The 27,815-nt window shown below is 38.9% G+C and overlaps 2 protein-coding genes across 5 annotated transcripts in view; one reads left to right on the top strand and one right to left on the bottom strand.

The window, feature by feature from the left end:
• LOC129495514 (speckle-type POZ protein-like) overlaps positions 1–23,153 on the bottom strand; it is a 64,121-nt gene extending 40,968 nt beyond the window's left edge. For 2 of the 4 annotated variants that reach the window (XM_055303098.1, XM_055303101.1), the window contains exon 1: positions 18,542–18,756. The gene's annotated coding sequence lies outside the window, so the exon portion shown is untranslated. Of the gene's footprint in view, positions 1–4,821; positions 5,045–18,541; positions 18,757–22,886 lie in introns of those variants that run through there. The other 2 variants (XM_055303099.1, XM_055303100.1) reach the window with 2 other exon arrangements.
• On the top strand, positions 17,791–27,382 carry LOC129495417 (translation initiation factor IF-2-like). The gene is made up of 4 exons (XM_055302901.1): positions 17,791–17,939; positions 18,722–19,408; positions 24,816–24,977; positions 26,104–27,382. Exons 1-4 carry the CDS (start codon positions 17,791–17,793, stop codon positions 26,153–26,155), a joined length of 1,050 nt encoding a protein of 349 aa, XP_055158876.1. The 3' UTR covers positions 26,156–27,382.
• Positions 27,383–27,815: the final 433 nt, after the last annotated feature.

Genomic DNA, 27,815 nt, shown 5'->3' with positions numbered 1-27,815 from the left:
CAATCCTGGAGTCCTGGGATCCCCGCATCGGGCTCCTGGCATGGAGCCTGCTTTTCCCTCCTCCTGTGTCTCTGCCTCTCTCTCTCTCTCTCTCTCTGTGTGTGTGTCTATCATGAATAATAAATAAATCTTAAAAAAAAAGAAACAGACTAAAAGTCAACCCCTGCATATGCACATTGTAACTTCAAAAAAAAAATCACTGCATTTCTGTTGCTTTATTAAAATTTCAGAGAAAGGATTAAAAGTAAAAAATTATTTAACAACAATCCTAGATATAGATACGCCATTTTCCGTAACAACAGATAAAAATGGGGGAAAATAAGCTCTTGGGTCCGTGTATTCTATTCCTAGCCATTTTCTGCAAACACTGAGCTTTAGCTATACAAAGAGTCTGGGGAAAGTATCATTAAGTCCCACCCGGTTCTACAACGACTTAATACAGTAAAACTCATACCCTGTAGACTAAGACTTACTTGGTATCACCACATAATTTCCTCACACTGCGATGAACTTCTTTAAAAAAATAAATAAACTACAGATCATTTCAGAACGAGATTGCTTTTCCTACAGCATAACATAATTAAGGACACTCTGGATCTCTGGAACTACTTTTAAAAATCATTTGCAAACAACTACAATTTTATGTCCTGTGAGTTGCTGCAAGTTTAATTGTTTTCTTACTACTTATGTAATACGTCAAATACAAGCACAATCAAGAAAAATATAAGCCTATCTGCAAATATATATTTTACTTTTTAAAAGGAGGTTATTTCCAGAAATCTCATAAAGACAGGAGGGGTTTTTAAAAATCAGCTTTCATTAGCATGACAGTTTTTAAGCATGGTTAATAACCTCATAAGGTAAGATTTTAAATTGTGAACTCAAAAGGGGTGAGACTTTTGAGTTTGAGCAGTCAGGAGACTATTCATTCAAAGTGGCCAAGTTGCAAAACATTTGTTTTTTCATTTTTTTAAAATCAATTATTCATTCCTTTAGTCTCTCTCGTATTCACTGACGCATTGGGGAACCTACACTCATTTAGACCCTACTGAAACTAGGAAGGAAGATAGATAGCCCCTGACCTCATAATTTGAACTAGATCTTGTAGGTCTCTTAGGGAAAAATCTTCCATAATTTCAAACGTGCTTAAGAGAACAAACAAAATGTAAAAAACCTGATCATGTCTTTTTTGGTAAAAATTTCAAAAAGCTAAAACTAAATGTTGTTACCCAAATACACGTGTGTGTGTGTGTGTGTGTGTGTGTGTGTGTGTATATGTATTTTTTAAAGTAGTCTCTTTGTCCAGCGTGGAGCCCAATGCAGGGCTTGAACTCACAACCTGGAATCAAGACCTGAGCTGAAATCAAAAGTTAGACGCTTAACTAAGCTACCCAGGTGCCCCTATATGTATATACTTTAAAGTAGCCCAAGTACAACTAAGGGAACAAGATCATCTAGATACTTTTAATACCAAAGCATTACCTTGAGTTCACGATAGTCTCTAAAATCAAGTTTACTTAGGCATTAGTCTAATTTTTGAAAATTTTAGCAATGGCTTAAAGATCCTAACAAGACAATCAGAAATTACCTATGCATAATTTGTTTTGTTTAAAATGTATGAAAAGCATGACAATATATGCCATAAACTTTTTGATATAATTTAAAAATGTTAATTTGCCTAATTCAAGAACTAATTTATAAGTTACAGTACCATACCACACTTCTTTTACCCAACTCAAAGTAGTAAATTATCTCAATTAACAAATGATAATTTAATCTTATCCTTTCTATAAGCACCAAGACTTTAATCTGTACATCTTAATTGCCACCTCTTCTATAAAACTTTTACTAACCAATCTATAACCCCACATCATATTTCCTCAGTAAAATGAATTATTCTCTAACTACTCAAGTACTTGTATAACCAATGCCTCTTGCGTAGAACTTATTGTAGTTATTAGTACAATAATCCATAAGATTTTACTTTACACTTCAGAACTTTACTCTTTCACGTATTAGCTAATTGGATCCTCTAAACAACCCTGTGAAGTAGATACTTCTATTTTGCAGATAAGGAAACTGAAACACAGAAGCAACGTGATTCATGGTCATACAGTTAAGAAACAACAAAGTAGTCAAAAATTAAATCCAAGGGTTTTAGTTGATAATACACTTTTTCTTTATATATATATATATATATATATATATATATATATATATATATATATTTAAAAATTTTACTTATTTATTCATGAGAGAGACAGAGAGACAGGCAGAGACATAGGCAGAGGAGAAGCAGGTTCCCTGCAGGGAGCCTGATGTGAAACTTGATCCCAGGACCCTGGGATTACGACCTGAGCCAAAGGCAGATGCTCAACCACTGAGTCGCCCAGGTGTCCCATAATACAACAATTTTTCTAATTCATCAAATATGCCTAACTAGTTAAGAGTATTGTATTTTTATATTTATGTAACCATGGCTTCATGCCGAAGGCAACAGATAGCAAGGATATACTACCTGGTTTGAGTTAGCTATGGAAAAAGTATTATATATTTTCTAGGCAGCATATAATTTATTGCCACCTAGAAAACTAAGTAGCAAATATAATTTTGTATTACAGAATGATCCAGGAAATACCATCAGGGTTTTAAGAATTTGGTTTCTGGTATTAGACTTAAATTCAAAGCCTGAAGCTGTGTGAGGTCTCTGGGCCTCGGTTTTGTTTGTAAAATAATAATAAATGGTAATACTTCAACAAATGAAGTAATAAATGGCAATTACCTCATATGACTAGTGTACTATGTGGAAATGTATAGAAAACATCTAGATTGCGCCTGGTATACAGAAAGCGCTGAATAAATGTTTATTGCACATACCAATATTAAACTCAAAGATAGAACTAGTTTACAAGACAGTAACAGTCTCATAAACTAAGAGGAGCAGAGTCCAATTTCCTCTAAATATGTTATTTTCAGGTCTTATTTTTGTTTTTTCAACCTTTATCACTTGGCTGTCCAACAAATTGTATCAGCTATTAACTGCTGCTCTCACATTGCTTATCTCTAATGGCTTCAGTTCCTTTTCAATGTAATGTGGAGGTATAACTGGAAAAAGAATGATGTCCAAATGTCTCTTAGGAATCATGTAACATTCAAGGAAACTTTTTTTTTTTTAAGATTTTATTTATTCATGAGAGACACACACACACAGAGGCAGAGACACAGGCAGAGGGAGAAACAAGGCTCCATGCAGGGAGCCCGATGTGGGGCTTGATCCGGGGTCTCCAGGATCAGGCCCCGGGCTGAAGGCGGTGCTAAACCCCTGAGCCACCCAGGCTGCCTGCAAGGAAACTTTCTGGTGTAATGAAAATGTCCTGTATCTTGACTGGGCTGTTGTTACACAGGTGAATATATTTGTTAAAACTCACTGAAATAGGGATCCCTGGGTGGCGCAGTGGTTTGGCGCCTGCCTTTGGCCCAGGGCGCGATCCTGGAGACCCGGGATCGAATCCCACGTCGGGCTCCCGGTGCATGGGGCCTGCTTCTGCCTCTGCCTATGTCTCTGCCTCTCTCTCTCTCTCTCTGTGTGACTATCAAAAATAAAAAAAAATAAAAAAAATAAAATGAAGGCAAAGCTCTTTAAAAAAAAAAAAACTCACTGAAATATAACTGGAAGACCTGTATATAAAACAATGGAAATTTTTTAAAAATAAGGACTTATAACCCTTGAACAAGTTACTTTTCTTTTCTGGCCCTTAGCATCCTCATCTTCAGAAAGAAGAATTCCTCACCCAGGAAGATTTTAGTGAGTATTAAAGGAGATAAGGTCTGAAAAGTACTTACAGTAGTTTCTGCAGTTAGTTGCCAATTCTGGATCCACTAAAATTAACCCTAGACTTTTTCAAATTTACCTAAGTCCTAAAACAAGGATTCAAGACAAAAGCTGTATTTCCCTTTTCTTACTTTTCCCAACTTTGATTGGTGTTTTTGCGCTCAGTTATGTTTTGTTTTTATTTTTTACAAAGTCATACTCTTTAGCTTTCATATTTCTCTTCCTGCTCTACGTTTTGCAGGGATCAAAACTTTTTACCTTTAAAGTGAAGACTTCTGTACCCGTCTTGCCCAAAGCTAATCAATCTACTACTATTCCTTCCTCCAAGAGTTTAGTGCTTCAATGACAAAACACAGAAACCCACTGCCAGAGATAAGAATTTTAATAATTGTCTAGAGATCTGAAAGATATACAATTTTGAAATGTCATCTAGTCAGCCTCTGAAAATCAAGAATAGTCTCCAAATATTTCAGCGACCCTTAATAACCCACTAAGAAACTACCATCCACTGATTTATGTACAGTTATATAATTTATTTCCGGTATTACTCTTTCAAATGTAAAAATGTCTAATTAAAATTGGGGTAATTAATTCCATTTTTGAAAATACAATTGTGTTAAAGAAACAGTTCCTTTTAATAGTTCTCAAATAATTTTTTAAAAGTGTCTAAGCAATGTCCTTTGTTCTAGAATTCTAGGACACTGAAACAACTTCACATTCATCTAGCATGTACTGAACAAACATTAAGTACCTAAAAGGTAAGGCACCAGGCACTGGAGAAATAAACACAAGGTCAGAGAGGCAAATACCTAAAGAAGCTAAGACAGAATTGCTAAAATAAAGTCCTTTCCTTACACCTGTGAAGAATCTAGAAAAAGGAGACAGACACAGAATTCTTTCAACCTCCCAGTGTGGCTTCCAGACCACTTTTCTAAACTTCTGCCAAAACCATATGACAACCAGATGAATGGAGTGTTATGTTCTCTTACCCTCTTCTCCCTTTTATCATCTTCTCATCCCTCTTCCAGTCAGGCTCCTTTATGGAGGACTTCAACATTTGTCTCCATGTCTTTTTCACAGTTCTTGCCATCACTTTGTATGGCCGAACTCCTGTTCACTTCCAAACTCCCAGCATCAGAGTTACTTCACCTTCCTGAACGAGCTTATCCACTTGAAATTTTAGTAATCTTTTTCAAAGATTCTGACTTAGAACTTATTACCTAAAATAGCTTGGGCAAATGATGAAAATTAGGCTTCAGTATACCATTTTTATAATAGAACTTATTCCTTTCTGTCACCAATTTAATCCCAATACTGATTCACAACATTTCATTAAGCCCTATCCATTCTTGTCATTATGCCCATTTTGGCCTCGCTTATTCTAATCAAACTCAAAACACCCACAATACCTCACTTCAAACACTCTCTTGCAAACATCCATCACATTTCTCTCCTTTGCTATTTTACTACAGCGATTCTGTAAACCTTCCACTCCATGTCAATCTAACCACCCACAACTTGCTCTTTCATTTGGGTTTCTGAGCAATGGTGTAAAAAATCTTTATAAACAGAAGAGTAGTTTCTTAAGTGGATGCTTTCATTAAGTAGATAGTTCTGTTTTAACTATTTGTTGTCAAAAGGGTTTGTTGCACAATAAGTCTTAACAAATAATGAAATAAATTAAATTAGAAATTCAGTTCCTCAGTTGTATTAAACTCATTTTAAGTGCCCAATAGACACAAGTGGCTAGTGGCTACCACAATGGAAGTGGAGATTATAGAACGCTGCCATCATAGCACAAAGCTTTATTATACATTGTTGCTCTACACATTCCATGGCAGGACGAGACAGCCACTATCTATTTCAGCTCAAGTAGCCTATAATTTCCCACTGCCTACTGCCATCCTTGTGACTCCAATCTTGTAGGCTACAGCACCCGACATGGAACAAGTTGGTACCTAAAGTAGTCAATAAGGGCAGTGGCATCACCTATCTCTTAATAACTGAGACCAGAAGTTGGTTGCCCACCTCCCGTTATTTGCATCCCAGACCACTTAACAATCATAGAAATCCCCATCTTGAGAACTGTTATTAAAGGAAAGAAGGGTTAGAAAAAGAGAGTTGTACTTAGTAGATTCCTTTCAGATTTTACCACCTGTTAAAGACAGAACTCATTATTACACATTCATTTTATATATCACTAGACTAGATCACAGCAGCAGCTGGAAGTAAAAATCTACCAAACCCACCCAGGCTTATTATAACTCAACAATTAGTAAATAATACTTCATTAAAAAGATATCTACTACAAATGCTAAATAGAACAAGGACAATGAGACACAAGACTAAATTAGTACTACCTAAATAAAAGCAGGATAAACCATTGTCCTCAAAAAAGGTAAAAGAAACTACACTTACTGGATCTTTCAGTTATTAAAATTTATGGGAAAAAATTGGCAAAATAGTATGCCTTAGGATAAAGGGTAGTAGGGATCCACATGTCTAGATCATTATATCCAACATGTACATCACCATTAAAATGACTTTATTTTCCTTAAAGAAAAACATTTTCTTGAAGGAAAACATTTCAGATAGCTGCTTAGTTTACAGGGGAGAAAAAAGTAAAGAAAGAAAAAGAAATCAACAGAGAAGGAAATAAAGCAAAATGACCCACATGAAGAACAATATGTTAGGAGATCCTGAATTTTAAGCCAGTCTTTTCTGAAATGATGTAGCACATGGTCAAACTGGAGTTAACAAAAGGTTATTGTATCCACCTATCAGCCCTACCTCTCCACTAGGAAATGCTTTGCAAAATAACCTGAATTATTTTTATACCTCATGGGAACACTTTAAGGACATGAATGCCATCTCAGCTCTTCTGATGAGCTAATAATTCCAAGATTCTCATGACTAGCAATAATCAGTAACTATTTACGAATGTGTAAAGCACAAGTATTTATCAAATGGCTGCTCTACCCATGAACAGTATTTTCCAGCAGTTAAGAAATGAAGTCAGATATAAAAATATTAGCTATAAAAAAGCATATGAAAATGTTAAAAAGGAGGTTGTGGCCTGGGTGGTTCAGTGGTTGAGCATCTGCCTTCAGCTCAAGTTGTGATCCCAGGGTCCTGGGATTGAGTCCTGCATCAAACTCCCTATAGGGAGCCGGCTTCTCCCTCTGTCTGTCTTTGCCTCTCTCTGTGTATCTCTCAGAATAAATAAAATCTTAAAAAAAAAAAAAAAGGCAAATGTTAAAAAGGTAAAACTATCTTAACCTGCAGTTATCAGTTTATATGTGTGTTTTAATAGAAGAAATTAAGAATAAAAGGTACAGGAATATATCACTTCCTTACATAAACTCTAACATGATCTACATTCATTGAGGAATAACCACAATCTTAATACTTTCAGGATACACAGGTAGAAATATTTTTTGCATCCTTGGTTTTCACTACACAATTTAATAATGAAAAATATATTAGCACCACTGCATTCTGTTGACACAAGATGAAACTCCACATATAATAAAAAATATTATTTTTATAATAAAAAATTAAATATAAAACAGTACACAGCATGCGGTGGGCATATGGTAAAATTATGTCAACTTTCAAGATCTGAAAACTGAGTAAGCCCTGCTGTGTAGATATTTTCCTTATTTAAGGGGTAGCAGACCTTAAGAGCAACAAAAAAGTGAACCTACACAACCTACAATTTGGGTAGAAAGTTAAGTAAGAGCAAGTTCATTCCAGCATTGTGTAATGAGAGCTTTGAGCCAATGTTGCAGACTCACTCCATAAACTAGCCTACAAAACTTTTCTCCAGCTTGCAAAATCTTAAAGCCTTCCCCATGTTTAGCAATAGTTAGGCAGAAATACGCCATCTGTCAGAAAGTCAGTGAACTATACGGTGAAGCTATCATTTTCATGACAATCTCATTTTCCTTAAATTATACTTAAATTTGTTTTATATTCTGCATCTTATCAACTAACAAGGCAGCCAGAATCATCTGATGGGTTTTGTGAAAATAAACATGTCTCGATTCCACTTTTCCTTGGTGTGCATGCGGGTATGAGTGGGAAAAGGGACCATGCTTATTTTGAAAACCTAGCCTTTTCACAATGCAATACCACTTTACATCCACCAGAATGGCTAAATAAATGAGACAATATCAAGCAAGTGTTGCAGAGTATATGGGACAAATGGAATTCTCATTCACTACTGATGAGAGTATAAATGATATAACCACTTTGGAAAACAATGGATAATACATGCTAAAACTGAACAGAAGTACACACCATGACCCTATTACAAGGAAAATACACTACACAAATGTGTATGTGTGCAGCAAAAGACACATAATATTCTATAGGAGCACTATTCATGGCAGCTCAAAACTGCAAACAACCTAGATGTTCATTCACAGTAGAGTGGAGGGGCACCCAGGTGGCTCAGTCAGTTCTACATTTGCCTTCAGCTCAGGTCATAATCCTGGAGTCCTGGGATCCAGCCCAGCTGAGCTCCCTGCTCAGTGGGAGCCTGCTTCGCCCTCTCCTCCCTGCTCCTGCTCTCTCACTGTCACTATCTCCGGTTCTCTCTCTCAAATAACGAGAATCTTAAAAATAATAATAATAAATAAGCCAAAGAATAAAAAACCCAGTAGAGTGGGTTTTATGGCATAATTTATGGCATATACAGTAATACAGTGACACAATATTATAGAACAATTAGAATGAATAAGCTACTGCTATGCACTACACCAATGGATCATATAAAAATAAATGGTTCTGCCAGCACCTGGGTGGCTTAGTCAGTTAAGTGTCTGATTATGGATTTGAACTCAGGTCATGATCTCAGGGTTGAGCCCCATACTGGGCGTGGAGCCTGCTTGGGATTTTCTCTCCCTCTCCTCCTTCTGGCCAACCTGTGCTTCCTTACATATACTTTCTCTCTCTCTCTTTCTCAATAAAAAAATAAATAAATAAATAAAATAATAATGATGATGATGATAAGAAAAATGAATATTTTGGGTAAGAAGCCAGACAAAGCTGTACATGCTGTATGATACTGTATGATATGCTGAATGCATGTCTTCAAATGTATATTAAACTTCAATAAAAATTTACCTAAAATAAAAAAAATACATAATAGCAGCTTAATGCCTACATGTCTGTGATAAAATCCTGTTCCCAGTGCCATGTTCCTAGCAGTCTAAAATCAAAACTTTTTAAAATCTTTCCTCATGACAATTTAAAAACATTTTTATATTAAAACAAAGAAGGCTGTATTAACGTTATAGAAACCAAGAGTCATATCCTTTTCTGGAGCAAACACTAAAAATATTTGAAAAACAAATTTTAACACAAAGCTCTCCTCCACCACTACCTCGACCATTCATACAGACCTTCACCTCCCTTCCATCAACAAAGAATTCACTCTTCTGCCAATCATTTAGAAGAAACCCTTGAAAAGTAATGACCTACCCTAGCAGGGTAGTTATAAGGATTAAAACTAAGAGTGCAGCATTGTGCCCTAGCATTCAATGATTAGACAGTATTTATAAATCCCAAATAATGAGGATTCCAGGTCAACTGCTATTTCCAATTCATCAATGTAAAAATAGAACCTAATATTTAAGAGCTGTTCAATAACCATTTATGGAATAAATGAATGACATGAGCTCAAAACAGAAAGAACAAAAACAAAGCAAAAGTGAGAATGAAGAAAAAAATCAGTAAGTTCAAAGGAAGGTCTTAACCTATTTTTATTATTAGAGCATATGACAAGATTTAAAATATCAAATGAATCAATCGTGAAAATAAAAACTGCCTCAGTATTATTTTTCCTCCATGTATTTCACAATGCAAGAAGTGGGATGTTTTAACTAAAATTAAAACACTGTTCTTTAATTTGAAACTCTTTAAAAATATTTCTGAATGAATTTCTTATGAAGTTGACAGGAATCATTAAATATATCACAGGTTATTTTCAAGATATTCATCATAGCAATCAATATTCTGACCATGTCTTAACACACATGAAAAGACTATTTTTATGAAAATAAAAATGCGACTTAGATATCAAAGTTGTCAAGACTGCCATCTCACATTAGTTTTAAAAGACATAAAAAATAAAAATAAGACAAATCAACAAAACACTTTAATCTTCATTGGGTGCTCCAAATACCAATGGCCCATTTAATAAGGTCCCTTGTCCCTCCCTTTCAAACACATTTACATGCATATCCTAGATCAGAAACAGCAATATTGTTCTTAATTAACCAACATTTACACAAAGCATTTAATTATGTAAAAAGCACTATTCTAAATGTGACTATAATTTGGTTCTTACATAATACTCTTTCAAGGTAAGTACTGTTACCATTTCCATTTTATAGATGAGAATGTTGAGGCAGAGATGCTAAGTAACTACTTAAATTCAAAGGTTTTAAAAGTTATTTATTTATTTGAGAGAGAGAGAGGGAGAGGGAGAGAGAGAGAAAACATGAGACAGAGCAGAGAGCACAAGCAGGGAGTGCAGAGAAGCAGGCTCCCTATGGAGCAGGGAGCTTATGGGGGCTCAGTTCCAGGACATCAAGATTGTGACCTGAACCAAAGGCAGACACGTTAAAGCAGGATAAATTTTCATTTCATGTTTGGGAGGTTAGTTATTTTGAAGAACTTTGGTCATAATCACGAAATGCCGTATTAATGCCACATTTCATGAATTCTAAGATACCCATTTTTTCCCTTATTTTGATATTTCTAAAATTGATGGCATTTTGCAATTGTAATTGATAGTGTTTTCTCCCAATGGGTACATAAAATAATGGTGCATCTTGTAATTAATGGCAAATACCATTCAAAAAATTATAGTATTATCTATACTTAATGAGATTATTTTCTAAATGTACTTGACAGTGTTGGGTACAAATGCTTTAAAAAGGGCAGTTCTTCCCTATAAACAAAATCTATGAGAAAATTCTATGAAAATACCTTTACACTATGGTAAGTCGCTAGTTTTTCAGGCCCATATTCAAATAAACTTGATTATACTTTGTGAGAAAGAAATACAGATTTTGTTATACAATTCAATGATGCAACTTTCATTGATAAGTGACTTGCTATTGGGGGGGAAGCACACAAATAAAACAGTGAAAATAAGATACTTGAGAAAATAAAAATCATCAAGACTAAAACATAAATCAAGGTACTCCCAAATACCGCTTGATTCAAGCCAGTTTCTCAAATGTCACTGATAAAATACATGAAAAAAATATTTTCAAGTTTTAAAAAATATACTTTAGGGGCATCTGAATGGCTCAGCCAGTTAAACGTCTGACTCCTGATTTTTAGCTCAGGTCATCTCAGGGTCCTTAGATGGAGCCCTATGGCAGGTTCTGCACTAGGAGTGAGCCTGCTTAAGATTCTCTCCCTTTCCTTTGGCCCCCCTCTCTCAAAAATAAATAAATAATATACTTTTAATGCAATCAGAAATAACAAATTTGCTTAGTGTCTGCCCACTTGAGCTCTAACAAAACTGGACATATTAAACTTGAAGCTCAAATGCCATGCGGAATAACTAAAAAAGGTTTAAACTGATCCTAAAAATTGCCGAAGTTTTTAATTAAATCAAATTCAATTAATTTAATTATTTTGTAGCTTCCTATGTTGATATTTGCCTTGACAATTTCAGAATGAATTTATATTCAATGATCGTGTGTGTGTGTGTGTGTGTGTGTGTGTGTAACTTCCAGGATGAAAACTACCTTTCAGGGAAATTTCCCACTAAAACAAAAATTGTATCCAAATTACAACTGAGTAAAGCGCCTTGAATCTAGTGCACTCTTTACCTTAAAATCGCTTAATTACCTTGAGGGAGAGGAGTGGTGGGAGAAGTACAAATGCATATATACACAATAAAGAACTGTTAAATTTGCTTCAAAAAACATGTCCAGACAGGAAACAATAGTTTCTTCTTTGCTAACTAATCTCAAATAGTATTTTAAAAGTATCATACTACTTTTAAATCATACTACAACCTTTGAGATCTTGCATTACTTAATAGAGTAAAGCAACTCTTTTTAAATTGTCATTCCTATTTATTCTCATATCTAATAAAGAATGAGAGTAAATACAACAATCTCAAAGGAGTATTTTCTCAGCACACTGCACGAATTTTCTCATATTTCTTATATATTTTCTCATACTGCACGGATGAATCATTTCCATCACACACTTGCTTTTGGTGTATAAACAACCTATGGCAATCATGGTTTGAGGTAACACCATTTTATATTTGTAGATAATTTTCTTTATTTGCTATCTTTAACTTATGTAAAGTTTTGTTTCACATACAGTAGTTAGAGAACACGATTCAAAATATAATGCTAATAATTATTCTGTCCTCCTTTAGAACATACAGAACATCAGAGCTCTACATGTATGTATAAATAGGAGGCCTCAAAAGGTATGCCTTTAAGAACCATAGTAATACATGAAATATATACAGTTGTTATGCAAGATTCAGTAAGATTTAAGGAACCAAAACCAGGGAGAAGGCAAGAACAAAAGATATTAAATAATAAAAATAAACTTTAAGTAAGAGCTACAATTTTCCTAACAAAATTTAAGGGAGACTGCCTTAGCCAATCAGAGTTAACATTTCTATAATAACTCACTGAATTCAGAAGCAAATTTTGATAATGCCCATTCCCCTTTTATTTTAAAGCAGACAAATTCTAGAACCTTTACTCCTTTACTGTGTCTTTAAAATCCATTTAACTTCATTTTCCCTTTTAACATACTTTTTTTTTTTTATCTTGCCAATAAGTTTTTGCCAACCACAGTGCTCTTCAGAAAGTAATCCCTGCAGATGACCTGTGTCCTACTATAGTGCAAGAGAGTAAATCCAGGGACATTTAGACAACTATCTAAAATAGTATTTATGGCATCAGGGGCCTGTTCTTATTCTATGGAGTCCAAAAGCACTATGAATAACCATATACCTGAGGTTTAGTAGTAAACTCTTAAAATCCTTACCAAAGCCTTCATTTTTAACTAAGTTTCAGAAAAAGTTTGTATGCATTACATTTCTCCCATTAAAAAAAAATCAAAGCATAACCAAGATTTTTGAGTTATGCTAATCAATTAATGATTCTATTAGTATGGATGTAATATATAAAGTTAGCCAATAAAAATAAAACATCACCTTGAAAAGAAATGCTACAACAAAGATAATCTTCAACTTTTGAAGATATTCAGAAGTGTCTCCATATTTGGTGTCCACATGGGTAGTGATATTAATCAAAATGGCACACAGAAAGAGGTACACAAGTGCAAGAGAAAAACTTTTGAATGGCACAATCTACCATGAATATGCTAGAGCCACAATCCCTTGCCTTTGCATGCTTTCAAAATACTTGAAGTATCATTTCTTTAAACTACTCCACCACTGCACTGCCCTCTCCACCTCTCTTCTTGTCTTTCAGAAAGATTGAAGTGTCATTTTCCTTAGGAAGCCTTCCCTGATGCCTCTTCTCCGTGCTTCCAGGGCAACCTGAATAAGCTGCAATGACAGCACTAATCACACTAACAATATTTAACTGTCCAATGCCCTTAGTCTCTTGAGTTTAATCACAGTTCTAGAAGTTTAATATTCAATACCTGATGAATAATAGTTCTTTAAAAACATTCTGCCTGAGTATGTTCTGAATGAATGAGTTGTAGAAAGAATTCGAGATGCTTATAGAGTATCTACATGGTGATAAATAGAAAGAGAGTCTAAATTGAGTTAGGAAGATGGCTCATATTATAGATATGATAATTTTGTCCTAAATTTGGGATTGTTGCTTTGGCAGATTTAAACAAATTTCATCATCAACTAGTTTATGGATAGACTACAGAGAAATATAAAATTTTCATGTTGCAGGGTGCCTCAGCAGGTTGTGTCTGACTCTGGATTTTAGCTCAGTCTCATGATCCTGAGATCCTAGTGTCAGGCTCCATATTCTGGGCATGGAACCTGCTTAAGATTCTGTCTCCCTCTGCCCTTTGCCCCCAATAACTAACTAACTAAATAATAATAAAATTTTCTTCATGTTGCTTAATCCAAAGAGTACTTTTTAGTTGCCCACTTGAGTTCTCAGTTTCATTCAACATAGCTGACATACTTGATGATCCACTCCTTCCTTTTTCAAATAGCCTATTGTCTATTGCCTCGGCTTCGGTGATGTCAAGGAAAATTTCTTCCCAACTCTGGCTATACCTTTTCAGTCTCCTTTGCTACATTTCTTTTTCCCAAAATTTAAATGTTGAAAATTCACAGGGGACTACTATATCTCTTTATCATCTCTCTCCCTGGGCAATCTCATTCCCCATCTGCCACAGTAAGATATCAATTGTAAGCCATATACTTAGGATTCCCAAATGAATTATGATCAATACTCTCTTTGCTTCCCAGAAACTAACAAAAAACAAAACAAAACAAAAAACCTGCTCTTCTCCCCAGTATTCTCTATATTAGTCACAAGAATCGTCAACCCTAGAAATTCTGCCTTCTTTTCTCTCTAGACCCTTTAATCTAATTTATCACCAAATCCTATCAAATTACTCCCCCCTAATCTAGCTACTTTCTATTCCTGCCATACTGGACCAAGATTCCATCATCTCTTGCCTAGGGTACTATATTAGCTGAGCTCAATTCTACTCAAAGGTGTGGTCTGCAGACCAAGAGTCATCCATGAACTGTTACTGGTCTGAAACAAGGTAAATACAGTATCTAAAAGAAGTATTTAGAAATTTGTACAGCGATTTGACAACTGCCACAACATCCATTTTATTCTGCGTCACGAAAGTACCAGTACAGGTTAGAAACCAATCAAAACCAAACCAAAGCAGGTCCTTCTCCACAGGTAAGTTTGAGAACCACTAGCTATCCCTGCATTTATACTTGCCTTTCTCCAATGTGCCCTCTGCAGAGGAGTCAAGTATATTTTTAAAGTAAAAATCTAAGTAACTTATTCAGCTTTTTAACATTATCCAGTGGCTTCCCACTGCCAGAATTTAAGTAAAAATGCTTAGCAATGATTGACTATTGTGATCTGCTCTAATCTCATTTTGCATCACCTGCTTTTCAGTTCTAGAAAGCTGAAATTGCCAACATTACTTGAGTAACTCGTTAATCCTTCAGATTTAACTAAAAGTCATTTGTCCAGAGGAGAATTTCCTGATACATTAGTGGGTTTTCATTGCTTAAGTGTCCTTTGTGGCAATTATCATAATTTTAATTATTATTTTTGTAATTAGCTATCTAGTTTCTTTATTCCAATAGCTTTTGCTTCCAAGAATACAGGTACATTCTTTCCATTAACACACATTACCAGAGCCTAGCAGAGTGCCTGGCACATACTATTTGTTCAATAAACTTTTCTAAGTGAATAAATCTATGTCAGGAAACAATGGTGAGCAGGACCACCAAAATGCAAATGCCTTCAATATCTAGTCATACTTAAGACTTGGGATGAGTCTGTGTACTTACTATGTGCTTTACAAAAGCTACATCTCCTTTACTTCTCTAAAAAACCTAAAAAAGGAAACTTCACTGTCAGAGTTTTTTTTTTTTTTTTTTTTCTTTATCCAGAAAGGTGAAGAACTTTGCCTAAGGCAACCAACAGGAACTGGAAGATCTGAGAGGCAACAAAAAGTAATAGATTACCCAATATCATCTGGCTCCATTACTTATACATCTGTGTGATTTTATGGAAGTCAAATAATGTCTCAGTTTCTCAGGTTCCTTATTTGTGAAAGAGATATAATAAAGCCTTCTTCAAGAGATAGGAGGTTTAAACAAGATGTTAAATTATTTGAAACAGTGCCTGGCACAGTGTTTTATAAGTGTTAGTGACTACCATTACCTTTTATATTACCACTACTCTCTAATAAAACAATTTTACCTGTTTACTTGCTTACTGTCTGTCAGTGCCACATTAAAATAAATTACAAAAAAAGCAGATTCCATATTATTATTCTCTGATGGAGCTTTTCTCCAAAAATTAAGCCCTAAATAGAAACTGACTTAAGTGATTACTCAGTTCTCTCAATGTACAAAGCTAGTACCATTTCAGGTCCATAAGAGAGAAGTTAATTCATTATATGCCCTGGATACCTTAGAGCAATTAGGGCTTGATACTCACTAGAACTCTTTGCCCAGAAGGGCTGCTCCTGTGTATCCTCAATGCCTGGCATGAAGTAAGTGCTCATTAAATAATTTTAGAAAGAATATGTACAAAATCAAAGGAAGAGTGCTCAGCACAGAGTAGATGCTGAATGTCAATTTCATTCCACCCCCATAAAAGTTCCTACAAACTTTCAAAGTCTTACTCTAGGGGAGTCATTTTTCTTGAACCAGGGCTTACACCATTCAAAGCCAAAAATGCAGAATACAGACAACAGGAAAGCCAAAAGACAAAGAAACCAGTGTTGGCAGAAACTATGTGAAAGATAGGTAGAATCTGGATATGTGGGGAAAAGAGCAGAGGTTATTTTAGGCCAGAGAACAGCATAAGCAAAGGTACTGTCACTCAAAAGTTTGGAGTACATTTCACTGGTGACACAAAACAGGATTTTAAGCTATATGTGGGAAAACATCTTTATCTTGATAGTTGCATACGTCACTATTTATAACATTATTAAACCAAACAGTACCGATTTGGATTTTAATGGAATTGTCATGGACTACACAGGAGGTGAGCAGATATGGCAAGAGCTGTCAGGGTTTTCTTTTTGTTTTTCTTTTTTAAAAAAGAAAAAGGTTTATTTATTCATGAGAGAGATGGAGAGAGAGGCAGAGACACAGGAAGAGAGAGAAGCAGGCTCCATGCAGGGAGCCCGACAGGGGACTCGATCCCAGGACTCCAGGATCATACCCTGGGCCAAAGGCAGGCCCTTAACCGCTGAGCCACCCAGGTGTCCCAACTGTCAGGGTTTTAAAAGAGTGAAATTTGGGGAAATATTAAGGCATAGTCATATTCATAAACATAATATGTTGAGACAGAAAAGCTACCAGTCTTTTGAGTGAAGCCAAGCTCTTTAGTACCAATTCAACATAAGAGACTGATGAGAATAATCAGTTTTAATTATTTAATTAGCAGCATACTTAAATTTTTATCCATAAAACCCTCCTTTACCACTATGATAAACCTGCTATATATTTCAATTTCATTTATTCTCAAAACAAATACAAAATGTTAAGGATTACCTGAAGCTGGGACCGACCTGCTTGGGGCCTGGAAACTTACCTGAAAATGAGCTAAAATTCTGCACTTTTCACACAAGGAGGAATTGATTTTTACAATACAAAATATGAATCATAACAACATCAAATAAAAAGGTGTTAAATGAAAAGAGCAAAAAGTAGCCTCCTAGTTCCATCTTTCTTCCTCAAAATTAACCTACCAATAGCCAAACCCAGTAAAGCTAAGGGACGATGATAAAGAACATTTACCAAGCACTTCCCAGGTGCCAGGAACTGTTGTATTTTACCTGCATAAGTTATGCACTTATCACCATCATCTTATCAAGTATATCACTAGCCCCATTTTATAGCTGTAAGAATACTGGGGCACAGAGAGATTAAATAACTTGCCCAAGGCCGGAGCTGGTAGATGGCAAAGCAGGGGTTTAGATCCTGGCAGTTGAGTTACATCCGAGCTCTTAACCACCAGGCACCATTTCTCCCAAGAATAACAGGATGATAATTTGACATATTCCACTTTTCCCATTATGGCAGCAGAGATGTAATTTTCCAAGGTATAAACCTTTTATTACTCAAATTTCCTGTCTAAGAAATAGTGGATTCAGCTGTAAGGAAAAACTGCGAAAAACAAGTATGATGGAACAATCTAGGCCCAGGATTATTCAAATACAGACAAAGCCTCAAAAAAAAGTATGGCTGAATGACACAGTTCACGGAGAGAGAAGCCAAAAGTTTGGATAAGCGAAAAGGTCGACCTTTTCTACTGGGTCTCACTGCTCTGAGAAGAAGGCGACCACCACCGTGTCTCCCCTTTATTCAGTGCACACAGACTCGGGAGGAGAAGGGGCGGCACGGGGGGGGGGGGGGACCGTGGACATCTGGGCCCTGGGCCGCAGAGTTAGTTTGCCGCGAGCTGGTGAACGTGAGGAAGCATTGGGGGGGGGGGGGGGGCGGCATGTGCGCGGGGAGGGTGCAGGGCACGACCCCGCAGTAAGCACGGAGTGGGCCGGCTGGAGTGGAGGACGCACCCCCAAAACGGGCTCACGGGGTAACTTCACACAGACACGTGTCGGGGGTGAAAGGTGCGGGGCGGGGGGGGGGGGAGAACGCTGGGGGAAGGGGACGGGGCAGAGCTCCGGCTGGGAAAGAAAACAGGTAGGTATCCCCGGGCGCGCGGAGGCACCAGGTAGAGGGGCGGGAGCCCGCGGCAGGGGAGGGGCGAGGCTCGGGGAGCAGCGGCTCCTCAGCGGTGGGGGGGGGGGGGCGAGTGGGGGGGAGGGGCAGGGGAGGGGCCGAGCGGCGGGCGCGGGAGGCAGCCCCGAGGGAGCGGGGCTCCGGGGCCAGGGGCTCCGGGGCCGCCCCCCTGCAGCGCCGGAGGGTCGGAAGCGCCGCGGGCGACGGCGCGGGGGACGGAGGCGCGGCGAGGACCTCGGCGGGGGAGGGGCACCTACCCGGACGCGCGGGGCGGCGGCGGCGGCTCCTCTCGCGCTGAGGCGGTGGCGGCGGAGGTGATGGCGGCGAGTCCCTGTGGCGGCCGCCTCCACCGAGCCGCATCCCTCCTCCGCGGCCCGCCCTCCTTCCTATCTCCCGCTCCTAAACTTCTTCCCCGGGATAAACAAACCCGCCGCCAGGGGCGGCCGCCTCCGCTGCTCCCGCCCCCGCGCAGCGCGCCCCCCCCCCCTCCCGGCCCCGGGCCCGTCCGGGCTCCGGCTTCCGAGTTGCGACTCCAGCCCCAGCCCCAGCGCGCGAGGGCGCGTGCGCGCGGCGGCGGCGGCGGCGGCGGCGGCGGCGGCGGCGTGGGCTCGCCCGGCTCTTGCTCCCTCCCTCCCGCGCCGGGCACTTCCGGCCGCCGGGATCCGCCGCCGGGTTTTGGGAGCCGCCGCGCGGCCGTGGGGAGGACGAGGCGCTCGCCTTCCCCGGGGTCCGCCCCTGCGACCCGGCGGAGAACTTCGCCTCAAAAGCCCGCCGGGGATGCCTCAGTCGGTGGACGGTGGACGAGGGGTGCGAAGGGCGGCAGCCGATTCTCGGGGTTTCCTCGGGGCCGTGCTGGGCTGGGAAGCCACCGCGCAACCTTTACTGAAGCTCCGTGGCGAGCTCCCACCTCCGCGAAGGGGCCCGAGGCAGCGGCGGACGGCCCCCAGCGGGAGCAGAGGCCACCCGGGACCGGCCCTCAGATGGAGGACGCGCGCCTCAGGCCCGGGAGCCGGGGCGGCCGAAGCGCAGCTGCGGCGGCGTCCCGGGACCCCTGGTCGGCTACTAGCGCTGCAGCTGAGGCGCCGCCCGCAGAGAGGAGACCGCCTCCCGGAGTTGAGAGAAAGGTGACCGAGGGCACAACAGTTTTCAGCACTCGCGAGAGAGAACTTGCTCTAGCTGACAAGAACCCTTTTTTTTTTTTTTATTTTTATTTTTTCAGATTTTATTTATTTATTCATGAGAGACTCAAGGAGAAGCAGGCTCCATGCAGGAGCCCGACGCGGGACTGGATCCCGAGACCCCAGGATCAGGCCTTGGGCCAAAGGCAGGCGCTGAACCGCTGAGCCACCCAGGGATCCGAGAATATTCTCATTTAAAGAGCCTTGAGGGACCAGTGCAGGCACGACTATCATTTAAAGACCCTCCCCCACTCCCAGTTCCTTTCAGTTTTTTTAAACTGAGCATCAGTCAACTGTTTAACCTGTTTTCCTAAGAACGGGAGACAGAGAGAGATGGAAGAAAAACGTTTTGTTATTTCACTAGGTGTTGAGCCCTGAAAACACAGACTCACTCGTATGATCTTTTAAAAATCACCCCCCCCCCCACAACTTTCCAGTTTCATGGTAGAGATGATTCGCATCTCACAGATAAGAGCAACTGAGGATCAGCAATAATAAGTATCTCGTTCAAGGGTAAATGGAGTTTGAATACTGGGAAAGCAGATCTCCCTCGCTTCAAATTAATAGTATTTTGTATTATTCGTGTATTTAACATGCAAAAAACAAGCGAGGGATACAACCAGTGCTAAGGAGTTTCAGAAAAAAAAAAAAAAGTAAGATCAGCATAACCATAAAATCCAAAATTGCCTTAGCCAAGGCTTAAAAAGCAGAAGTAAAAGTGAGCATTAGTGGGCTAGAGACTGGTGGGGAGAGGAAATGGCAATGCGAAATTCTCCAAAACGTAAGAAAGTATAGTTAAGGGCAGCCCCCGTGACCCAGCGGTTTAGCCCCTGCCTTCCAGGTTGTGACCCTTGGGTCCCGGGGTGGAGTCCCACATCGGGCTCCCTGCATGGAGCCTGCTTCTCCCTCTGCCTGTGTCTCTGCCTCTCTCTGTGTCTCTCATGAATAAATAAATGAAATCTTTTTAAAAAAGAAAGTACAGTTAAAACGATTTGCTGTACCCATTGTTGGACTGTTAACTTTATGATATGTGACAGAAACAGTGGAAATTGTGTATGATTTCCCGTCCAGGCCTTTTAGCTCTTTCAACTCCTTAAATTATATCCTACCATCTCTTCCACTAATCATTCTTAGGCACTGATGTAATATACTCAGGCAATCAAATTATAATAAATCCTTGAGGTCGATTTTTAATTAAGAAATGAGTAGTACTTGGGTGACCCTTGACACTTAACAGGGTTCTAGTTCCACCATAAGAATGTCAAATGGCTCATCAGGATATTCTAATAGAATCCTTTCCCTAGGCTTGATCTTTTTGCAGAGTGAGGACATACCATTCTTTTTCCTGGTGACTTTATCCATTGATAAGGTAATACTAAGAGTAAATATGGCTTATAACTAATGCTAATAAAATTGTGATGGTTTGGCAAAGTAAAGGATGACTCAGTGGTCAATAAGCTTGGATTAAGTTTGGTACTATGATACCTATACCCTAAAGAACTACCTTTCTTGATTTGATTTAGAACTTAACTAGATACCTATTGGAAAAGTAGACTACTATAGGCTATAGTTTATTGCTGCCGTAACTGATTTTTATGACTATGTAAAGAAGTAACAGCTTTATCACTGGTGTAGAGCATAGTGTGCTTCCACCAGTCATTTATCAGGTTTGCATTGCTTAAGGCATTAACTGTTAGGGTGTTCCAACTCCTTAGACACCAAGAAACTTTTGATACTCATTTTTCTGTTCACTGCCAGTTTTCTGTAGAAAACCATTCACACTCAGTGTAAGACTTGGAAGTTCTACTTACTGTAATTAATAGGTTGGCAGTTTATAAAGATCAGGAGAGCCACTCTCTTTCATGAGCATAAATGAGGACTAGACTTTGGATCTTCCTGACCCAACTCTATGAGGCTGATCTGGAGAGCCAAGCAAGCATCCCACTTTGATATTTTAGTGACTGCAGCATTTTAGTTCTCTTTTCTAAATTAAAATCACAGGTGCTCCCATTTCATGACCGGGTACAGACAATGGACTCACTGCCTTCCATACCACCACCTGTTTTGTGCTATCATTTTCCAATTCTAGCTATCAACTACAGCGTGCCATGGCAAACAGTTCACAAATTCATTTTTCTGTTAGAGTCAAGAAAGTGGCAGTATGCTTTTTAGCAAACATAATATCCTTCATGAATCCTATATGAAGTACTCTTGTATTTCCTGGGACATTTTGCTCATACCCCATCCTTCCCAGTGTCCACCAGGCTCTCCTCTCCTAGTCTCTTGGGTGGAAAGGCAGCACAGAAAGGATGAGAAATGTGAAAAAAAAAAAAAAAAGAAAAGTAGGTTGAAGATAGACAAGACAAATATCTATCTCTCCTAGTGAGCTGGCTTCCCCATATTTTTCTAACCATTATCCCTTCCTGTCTTAAATTTTCTTCAAGGGAAACAAACTCAGGCCTTAATTCCATAAACTAACACTTGTGACCAGACATTTAAAATAACATTTAGCTTTTGGAATTTATATGGAAAGAACAACTTGGTTGCTAATTATTTTACACTGTTTTAAATTTTAGGTCTTTTACTTGGAAAACACTAAAGCTCTTTAATAACTTGTGAGTTATTTTATGGATAATTTTATTTTCTCATATCTACATTTCTCTCTCTGGCTTTTTGCCTTGCATATGAATTCCTAGTTTTGTTAATACTTTTGCATTATATGATACTCATTACGGATCTGAAAACTTTAGAATTATACCTACAACCCTTGTGCAATGATACCTGTAGCAAGAAAGAGCCTGCAAGTTTGATGTACTTAACATTCAAAAGGCATTTCCAGAAAACTGAGATGGGGCCCACCTAGAATCTTGAGAACAGGATCATTTTTGTGTCCTTTGTTTAGGTCCCTCTTTGGCACCTTTATTTTCATGTCCCCAGCCACATTATTTCAAATATTTCAGGATACTCTTGTTTCAAATTAAATGTGCATTCACATATTTAATGCTTTGGTCCTTTGGATAATCTGTGGGGTCTACTGTAAGATGATTTTTGCTATTTCTCTTTTATCACCATGTGAAGAGTACGAGTTGAGTTGCAGTTCATTAGTTGGCATACTGTTAACGTTTTATAACCATTCAATCAAATATTAATTTTAATCAGTCTTGAAACATTATTGAGGCTCTTAAAACATTAGTTTTCCCTAGATTCTGGATCACTAATACCCAGTGAACGAGAAATGGCAATACCTCTATCTAGGCAATAAATCGTCTTGGAAAAGATCTTGGTTACCCTATCTACAAGTTTTCTGTTTACAATGGAATGGGATAAAAACAACAAAAATAATCTCTTTGACAAGGTTATCCAAAGCCCCTACAGCATCCCTCCAGGCATGCTGTGAGAACTCATTCTCATCAAGGTCACTTACAGTTGCTGGAAATCTTTTAGTGTGCCAGGATCCAGGCGGTTGCTGCTGCCATGATCTAGTAGTCCATGATGACCTCTTTCTTCTTCAGCTTGGCTAGGTAAAAGCTCTTTCTCTGCTGGGGCCCTGGCCCTGGCCATGGCCCTGCCCTGCTGTCAGGTAACCCAAGAAATTGTGGTTGATCTTGGACCTTGTAGATAGTCCCAGGGGAAGCCTAACGCTCTCCACTGTGCTCTCCAGCCCAAGGTCACCAGCCTCTGCAGCAGCCTCAAATGGCTCTAGAGGTACAGCTGCTCAGTCTCCTCCTCTTTTATCTCTGCTCAGTCATCACAATGTCCCCAGGTCTTTGGTCCCCTCCCAGAGAGACACACCCTGCTGCCTATGAGGATGATTCCTGGCTAAAGGAGTTTATTTAAAAAACTGCCCCTGCCAAGCCCACTGGGTGGTTCCTTGTCTCTAGCTTTCTCCCTGAAAATTGGAATCTATTCACTTCACTCTCCTCTGACTCTGATTTGAGAAGTAACCGCTCCATGGTCATTTACTCTGGACACAATAAAGGGCCCTCCCTCCCTCCAGAGTAATCTCAGATGATGTCCTGTTTCACTTAGACTATGAAACCCCTCCCCTCAAGGAGGAGGCATATAGAATTGGGGCCTGCTTCCAATCTAGAAGTCCTAGAGGTCCCATTGGAGGAAATGTTCTAGCAGTGTTCCTGGGATTGCCCAGTAGCCAATCACACTAGGTGAACTTGGGAGCCTTGGAACTTCTGTGCCTCAGTGTTCCTTGACTCACTGATTTTCACTGCTCTGCTTTTAGTCCTTTTAGGACTGAGTTCTCTGACTCAGTCCTTTCTTCTGCCTCTTGCCCCTTTGGAAACTAAGTTTAGAAACTTTAGAAACTAAGCCCTGCTGTCTAGCTTTTGCCAAGTTTGCATTCATACCCCTCCATAACACTGAGTGGCCACCTGCCTCCAGATGGTTCTCTACTATTCAGTGTCCTTTGCTTCCAGCCTGCCTGCCAGTTTGGAAACCCTGGTATGAACATTTCCAAAATTAGAAACTAGACTGTGCCATCTCCAGGGACACTGTGTTGTACCTCCCAGCACCCAGTCGAGCCCAACCTCTGCATATGTCTCAGATACCCTTTCCCTAAGCCTCCCTCTCTTCCCCACCCCCACATTTCTGGCTTTGGTGATTTGGGTTTCTGCCTTCCTCTTGCCTGCCCATCCTTGCTGAAGTTCTAACACACTCTTGACCATCCCTGCCTGTACTATGGGAGGCTAAAGAAGGGCCAACTAAAGGGCTACATAATCCCTGGATATTCTATTAGAGGCCTTATTCCACATCCTGTCAAATATAGTCATATCTCAGATGAAAAATACAATGTTTGGCTATGCAAAATGAAAGATTCATATAATTTTCCTCTTGAAATATTTATTAATCTCATTTTGCAGTTTTCTGTATATTTTAGAGCCAAGATATTTTTTTCCAGCTCGTAATTTGATAAAACCTGGAAAAGCATATGGGCTCTAGGGGCTGTGCCTTTAGTTAGAACCTGAGCCTTTAAAAAAAATAATAATAATAACTGGCTCTGGGTGGGAAGGACATAAGCACTTCCACACTGGATTCAGGTTCACGCCTTCCCTCTACCTTCCATTATCACTTAAATCTTTTTCTTTTCCAGTTTTTGATAACTGGGCTTCTCTGTTTGATCCCCTGACTCGGTCACTCACCTTTTATTTGAGCTGCTTACACAGACACTCCCTTTATTCCAAATGCCAGCTGGCCTGCTGGGATTTCACAGCATCACAAGACCCCAGATTTGCTTTCACAGTGCTCCTACCACTGGGGGCCCACTGTTACAATCTTAAAGCCTCCTCCCCTTAGGAGACTGTAGCTTTTGACTATGGCATTTGTTTGCTTGACCCTGTAGTTATGAGGATGTTCTCTGCACACTGGACTCTCATAAGTCTGCAGCTGCATCCACCTCTCTGGTGGCTCCTCCACTCAAAGAGACAGATCCAGTACTGCATATGGATGCTTCAGTCTTACCCTGTCTGCTGGGACTGACCAGGGATGACCACTTGTGTCTGAGGTATGATAGCTTCCAGGAATCATACTTTACATTTTTGTACTTAAAGTACCTGTTCACATTTATCTGCTTTAGTTATCTCATTCCATAAAGGAGGACTTTTATGCCTCAGTTAACAACAGCATCACTGTTACACTTTTCTGGAGGTTTTTCTAATCATTGACTATTGCAGATTGAGAGTCTGCACAAGAAACCAAATATCCCAGTAATTACGCTGGATTATATCTCTTCTAAGTATTAACCATTACTTAGCTGAAAGAACCATTGGAAATTTAGTTTTTCCTTTCTATGATTTCTGATTTTATAGTAGTGATTCTGCAATTTCAAAATATTTCTTAAAATTAAATTATGTATATTAAGTACAGATAGTGAACGAGTTAAGAGGGAGAGCCTACAGTAATACATTATGGCCTCTTTAGTCTACTTTCTCAGTCTTTTTCCCCAGAAAGAACATTAGGCCAGCCTTTTAAAAATTGTGTTCTCCTATAGGCTACAAATTTGAGAGGAAAGGTGATGAATGTTTTTATTTTCATGTTGTCAAGAACTCAGAAAGAAATTGCTTCTGTTTTGAGTGTGGAGCCTACTGTGTGCAAAAGAGGTGTGCACACAGAGATTTCCTTTCTGAACATCTATTAGAGGGGGTTTTTTGTTTTTATATATCCTTATTTCTCTAAGTTGTCATTATTTAGGTCTAGATATTTATGAGAAATGTTTTTGTGCTCCATCTGTCAAATTCCTTTTCTGAGTTTGATTTTTAGTTAACTTATTTATTGGGTCCAGGATAGACCTAAGATCTGTTTTGTTTTGTTTTGTTTTTTTTGTTTGTTTTTTCCTTAAAGGAAAACATGATTTAATACTGGAATAATCATTTGATACCTTGAACTAATTTGTGGTGTCCTTGTGTTGGGAAAATGCCCACAGGACAGTGTGATGGCTCTGAGCTTGTGTCCTTCAGATCCATCTTTTGGCTTTTCTGTGCTCTAAATCTCAGACAGCTCCTGGCTATTTCCCAGGCCCTGTGTCAGCTGGCTTCCTATTGAATTAAGCCAATAGGAAGCACTGTCAGGAGCCTGGAGTGTGGGAGAATAGGAGAAACCAGTGTATTTCTCCCCCTCGCTTTCTTCCTCAGGCATTGTTCCAGCAACAATTATGTATCCTCCCAGGTTTCATCTCCTGCTTGACGAGCCTACCACAGAATCAGCCCTGGGCCCTGGCAATACGGTTTCCTCTCTCCTGCCTGTTTCAAATTATTGTGGCTTCCTGTGGTTGCTAATCCCTGGATTCCTCTCAGTTTTTCCATCACCTGTACAATGGATTCCTTATATCAAATTCTCTGTTTAAAGTAATGACTGTGGTCTCTCCTTTTCTGGTTGGATTCAGCACCTTTGTCCATTTTATGTTTTTATAAGAATCTTACCCTTTTTATAGAGGAAAGAATGATTTTCACAAAGAAGTGGTCATTTTAAACTTGGGACGTGTCTGTGCGTATCCTCGTGACTTGACTAATGTCTTTGTTCTTTCCGCTTCTTATCTCCTATACTTGCTTCCCACCTCCCAAAATAGCCAATCCATTCCCTGTTCTCTGCCACTTTCCACCCTTAAAGCATACGACACCTGTCTTTTGGAGTCGTATCACCTTGGATGCACAATGATTTATTTGCTTTTTTTAATTTTTAAATTCCTTTTTATATAATGTTCTTAACAAGACTGTGACAACTGTAAGATAGCAAAAAGGAGTACTGGATTTTTCATCCAGAATTTGAATGTGTGGAACCTTGCTTGAATCCTTAAGCCTCTTCTTGTACAACAGGCCCTTGGTAGTAAAACAGAGAAAAGATGACTTCACCAGAGCTATGAACAAATGAGATTAAAACATGAAAGGATTTTGTAAGTGATAAAATGCCAAGCAAATGCAAGAGATTATTTAAAGCTGTAAATAAGAGTAGTTATTTTTTTCTTAAATGTAATTTTAAAAGTCTCAGCAAAGGTATTTCATAGTTGGAATTTATGCTGAAGTTTAGTAGTTTCATATCTAACACATGACTTTTTAATTTCAGTTCTGTTGACATTTGGGACTAGATAATTCTTTGTTGTAGGGGGCTATTCTGTACACTGTAAAATGTTTAGTGGTATCCTTGTATCTGTCTGCTAGATGCCAGTAGCACCCTCCCCTTCAGTTTTGACAACCAGAACTTCTATAAACATTGCCAAATGTTCCCCTGGGAGAAGAGAGAAGCAAAAGTACTGATCTAACCAAATCTACTTGGGAAAATGTCACCTCTTTTTAATTTAAGTTGTTAAAAATAAATAAAGGAGTTTGGGTTTCTAGAAGACTATGGGGAAGGACTTCTAAAAATGCAACTATGAAACATAAGTTAAGAGATCAATAAACCTTGCAATGAAAGTGACTAGTTATTGTCACAGCAGCAATGATATCTCACGAAGTATTTATGTTGGAGAGACTAATTTTCCTGCTTAGTTTTCTGGTTAGACTACCTAACCAAGATGGGCTTTCTTCATAAAATTAATCCTTTTGTTATTTATATTAGGTATTTAAAAACACTAATACTTTATATCTATCATATGTTGCTATCTTTTGATGTCCTTTAAGGCTTCATTAAGTGTTTGTAGGAACAAATATTTCACTAATATTATGACTCAAATATTGTGGGTCTGTACTTGTGTAGATTGCCTTTAGTAGCAGTAGGAGTTAGAATTTTATAAGCATCATGGCTAGCCTCATATTATTATAATTCCTAATATGATACTCTTAACTATCATTAAATTACCATTGGAAGGCAAACCATAGCTATTTAAAATATAGAAATTATTGTTTTAAAA

The sequence above is a fragment of the Nyctereutes procyonoides genome, unplaced genomic scaffold (genome assembly GCF_905146905.1).
Source record: "Nyctereutes procyonoides isolate TBG_1078 unplaced genomic scaffold, NYPRO_anot_genome, whole genome shotgun sequence".
Lineage (NCBI taxonomy): Eukaryota > Metazoa > Chordata > Mammalia > Carnivora > Canidae > Nyctereutes > Nyctereutes procyonoides.
This window is presented reverse-complemented; position numbering and strand designations above follow the sequence as displayed.

Coding starts and splice junctions, on each gene's coding strand:
- LOC129495417 (XM_055302901.1), top strand. CDS start 17,791: ATGACACAGTTCACGGAGAGAGAAGCCAAAAGTTTGGATAAGCGAAAA. Junction 19,409..24,815: donor CTCCCGGAGTTGAGAGAAAG/GTGACCGAGGGC, acceptor TTGACCCTGTAG/TTATGAGGATGTTCTCTGCA. Junction 24,978..26,103: donor GATGACCACTTGTGTCTGAG/GTATGATAGCTT, acceptor TTTCTTCCTCAG/GCATTGTTCCAGCAACAATT.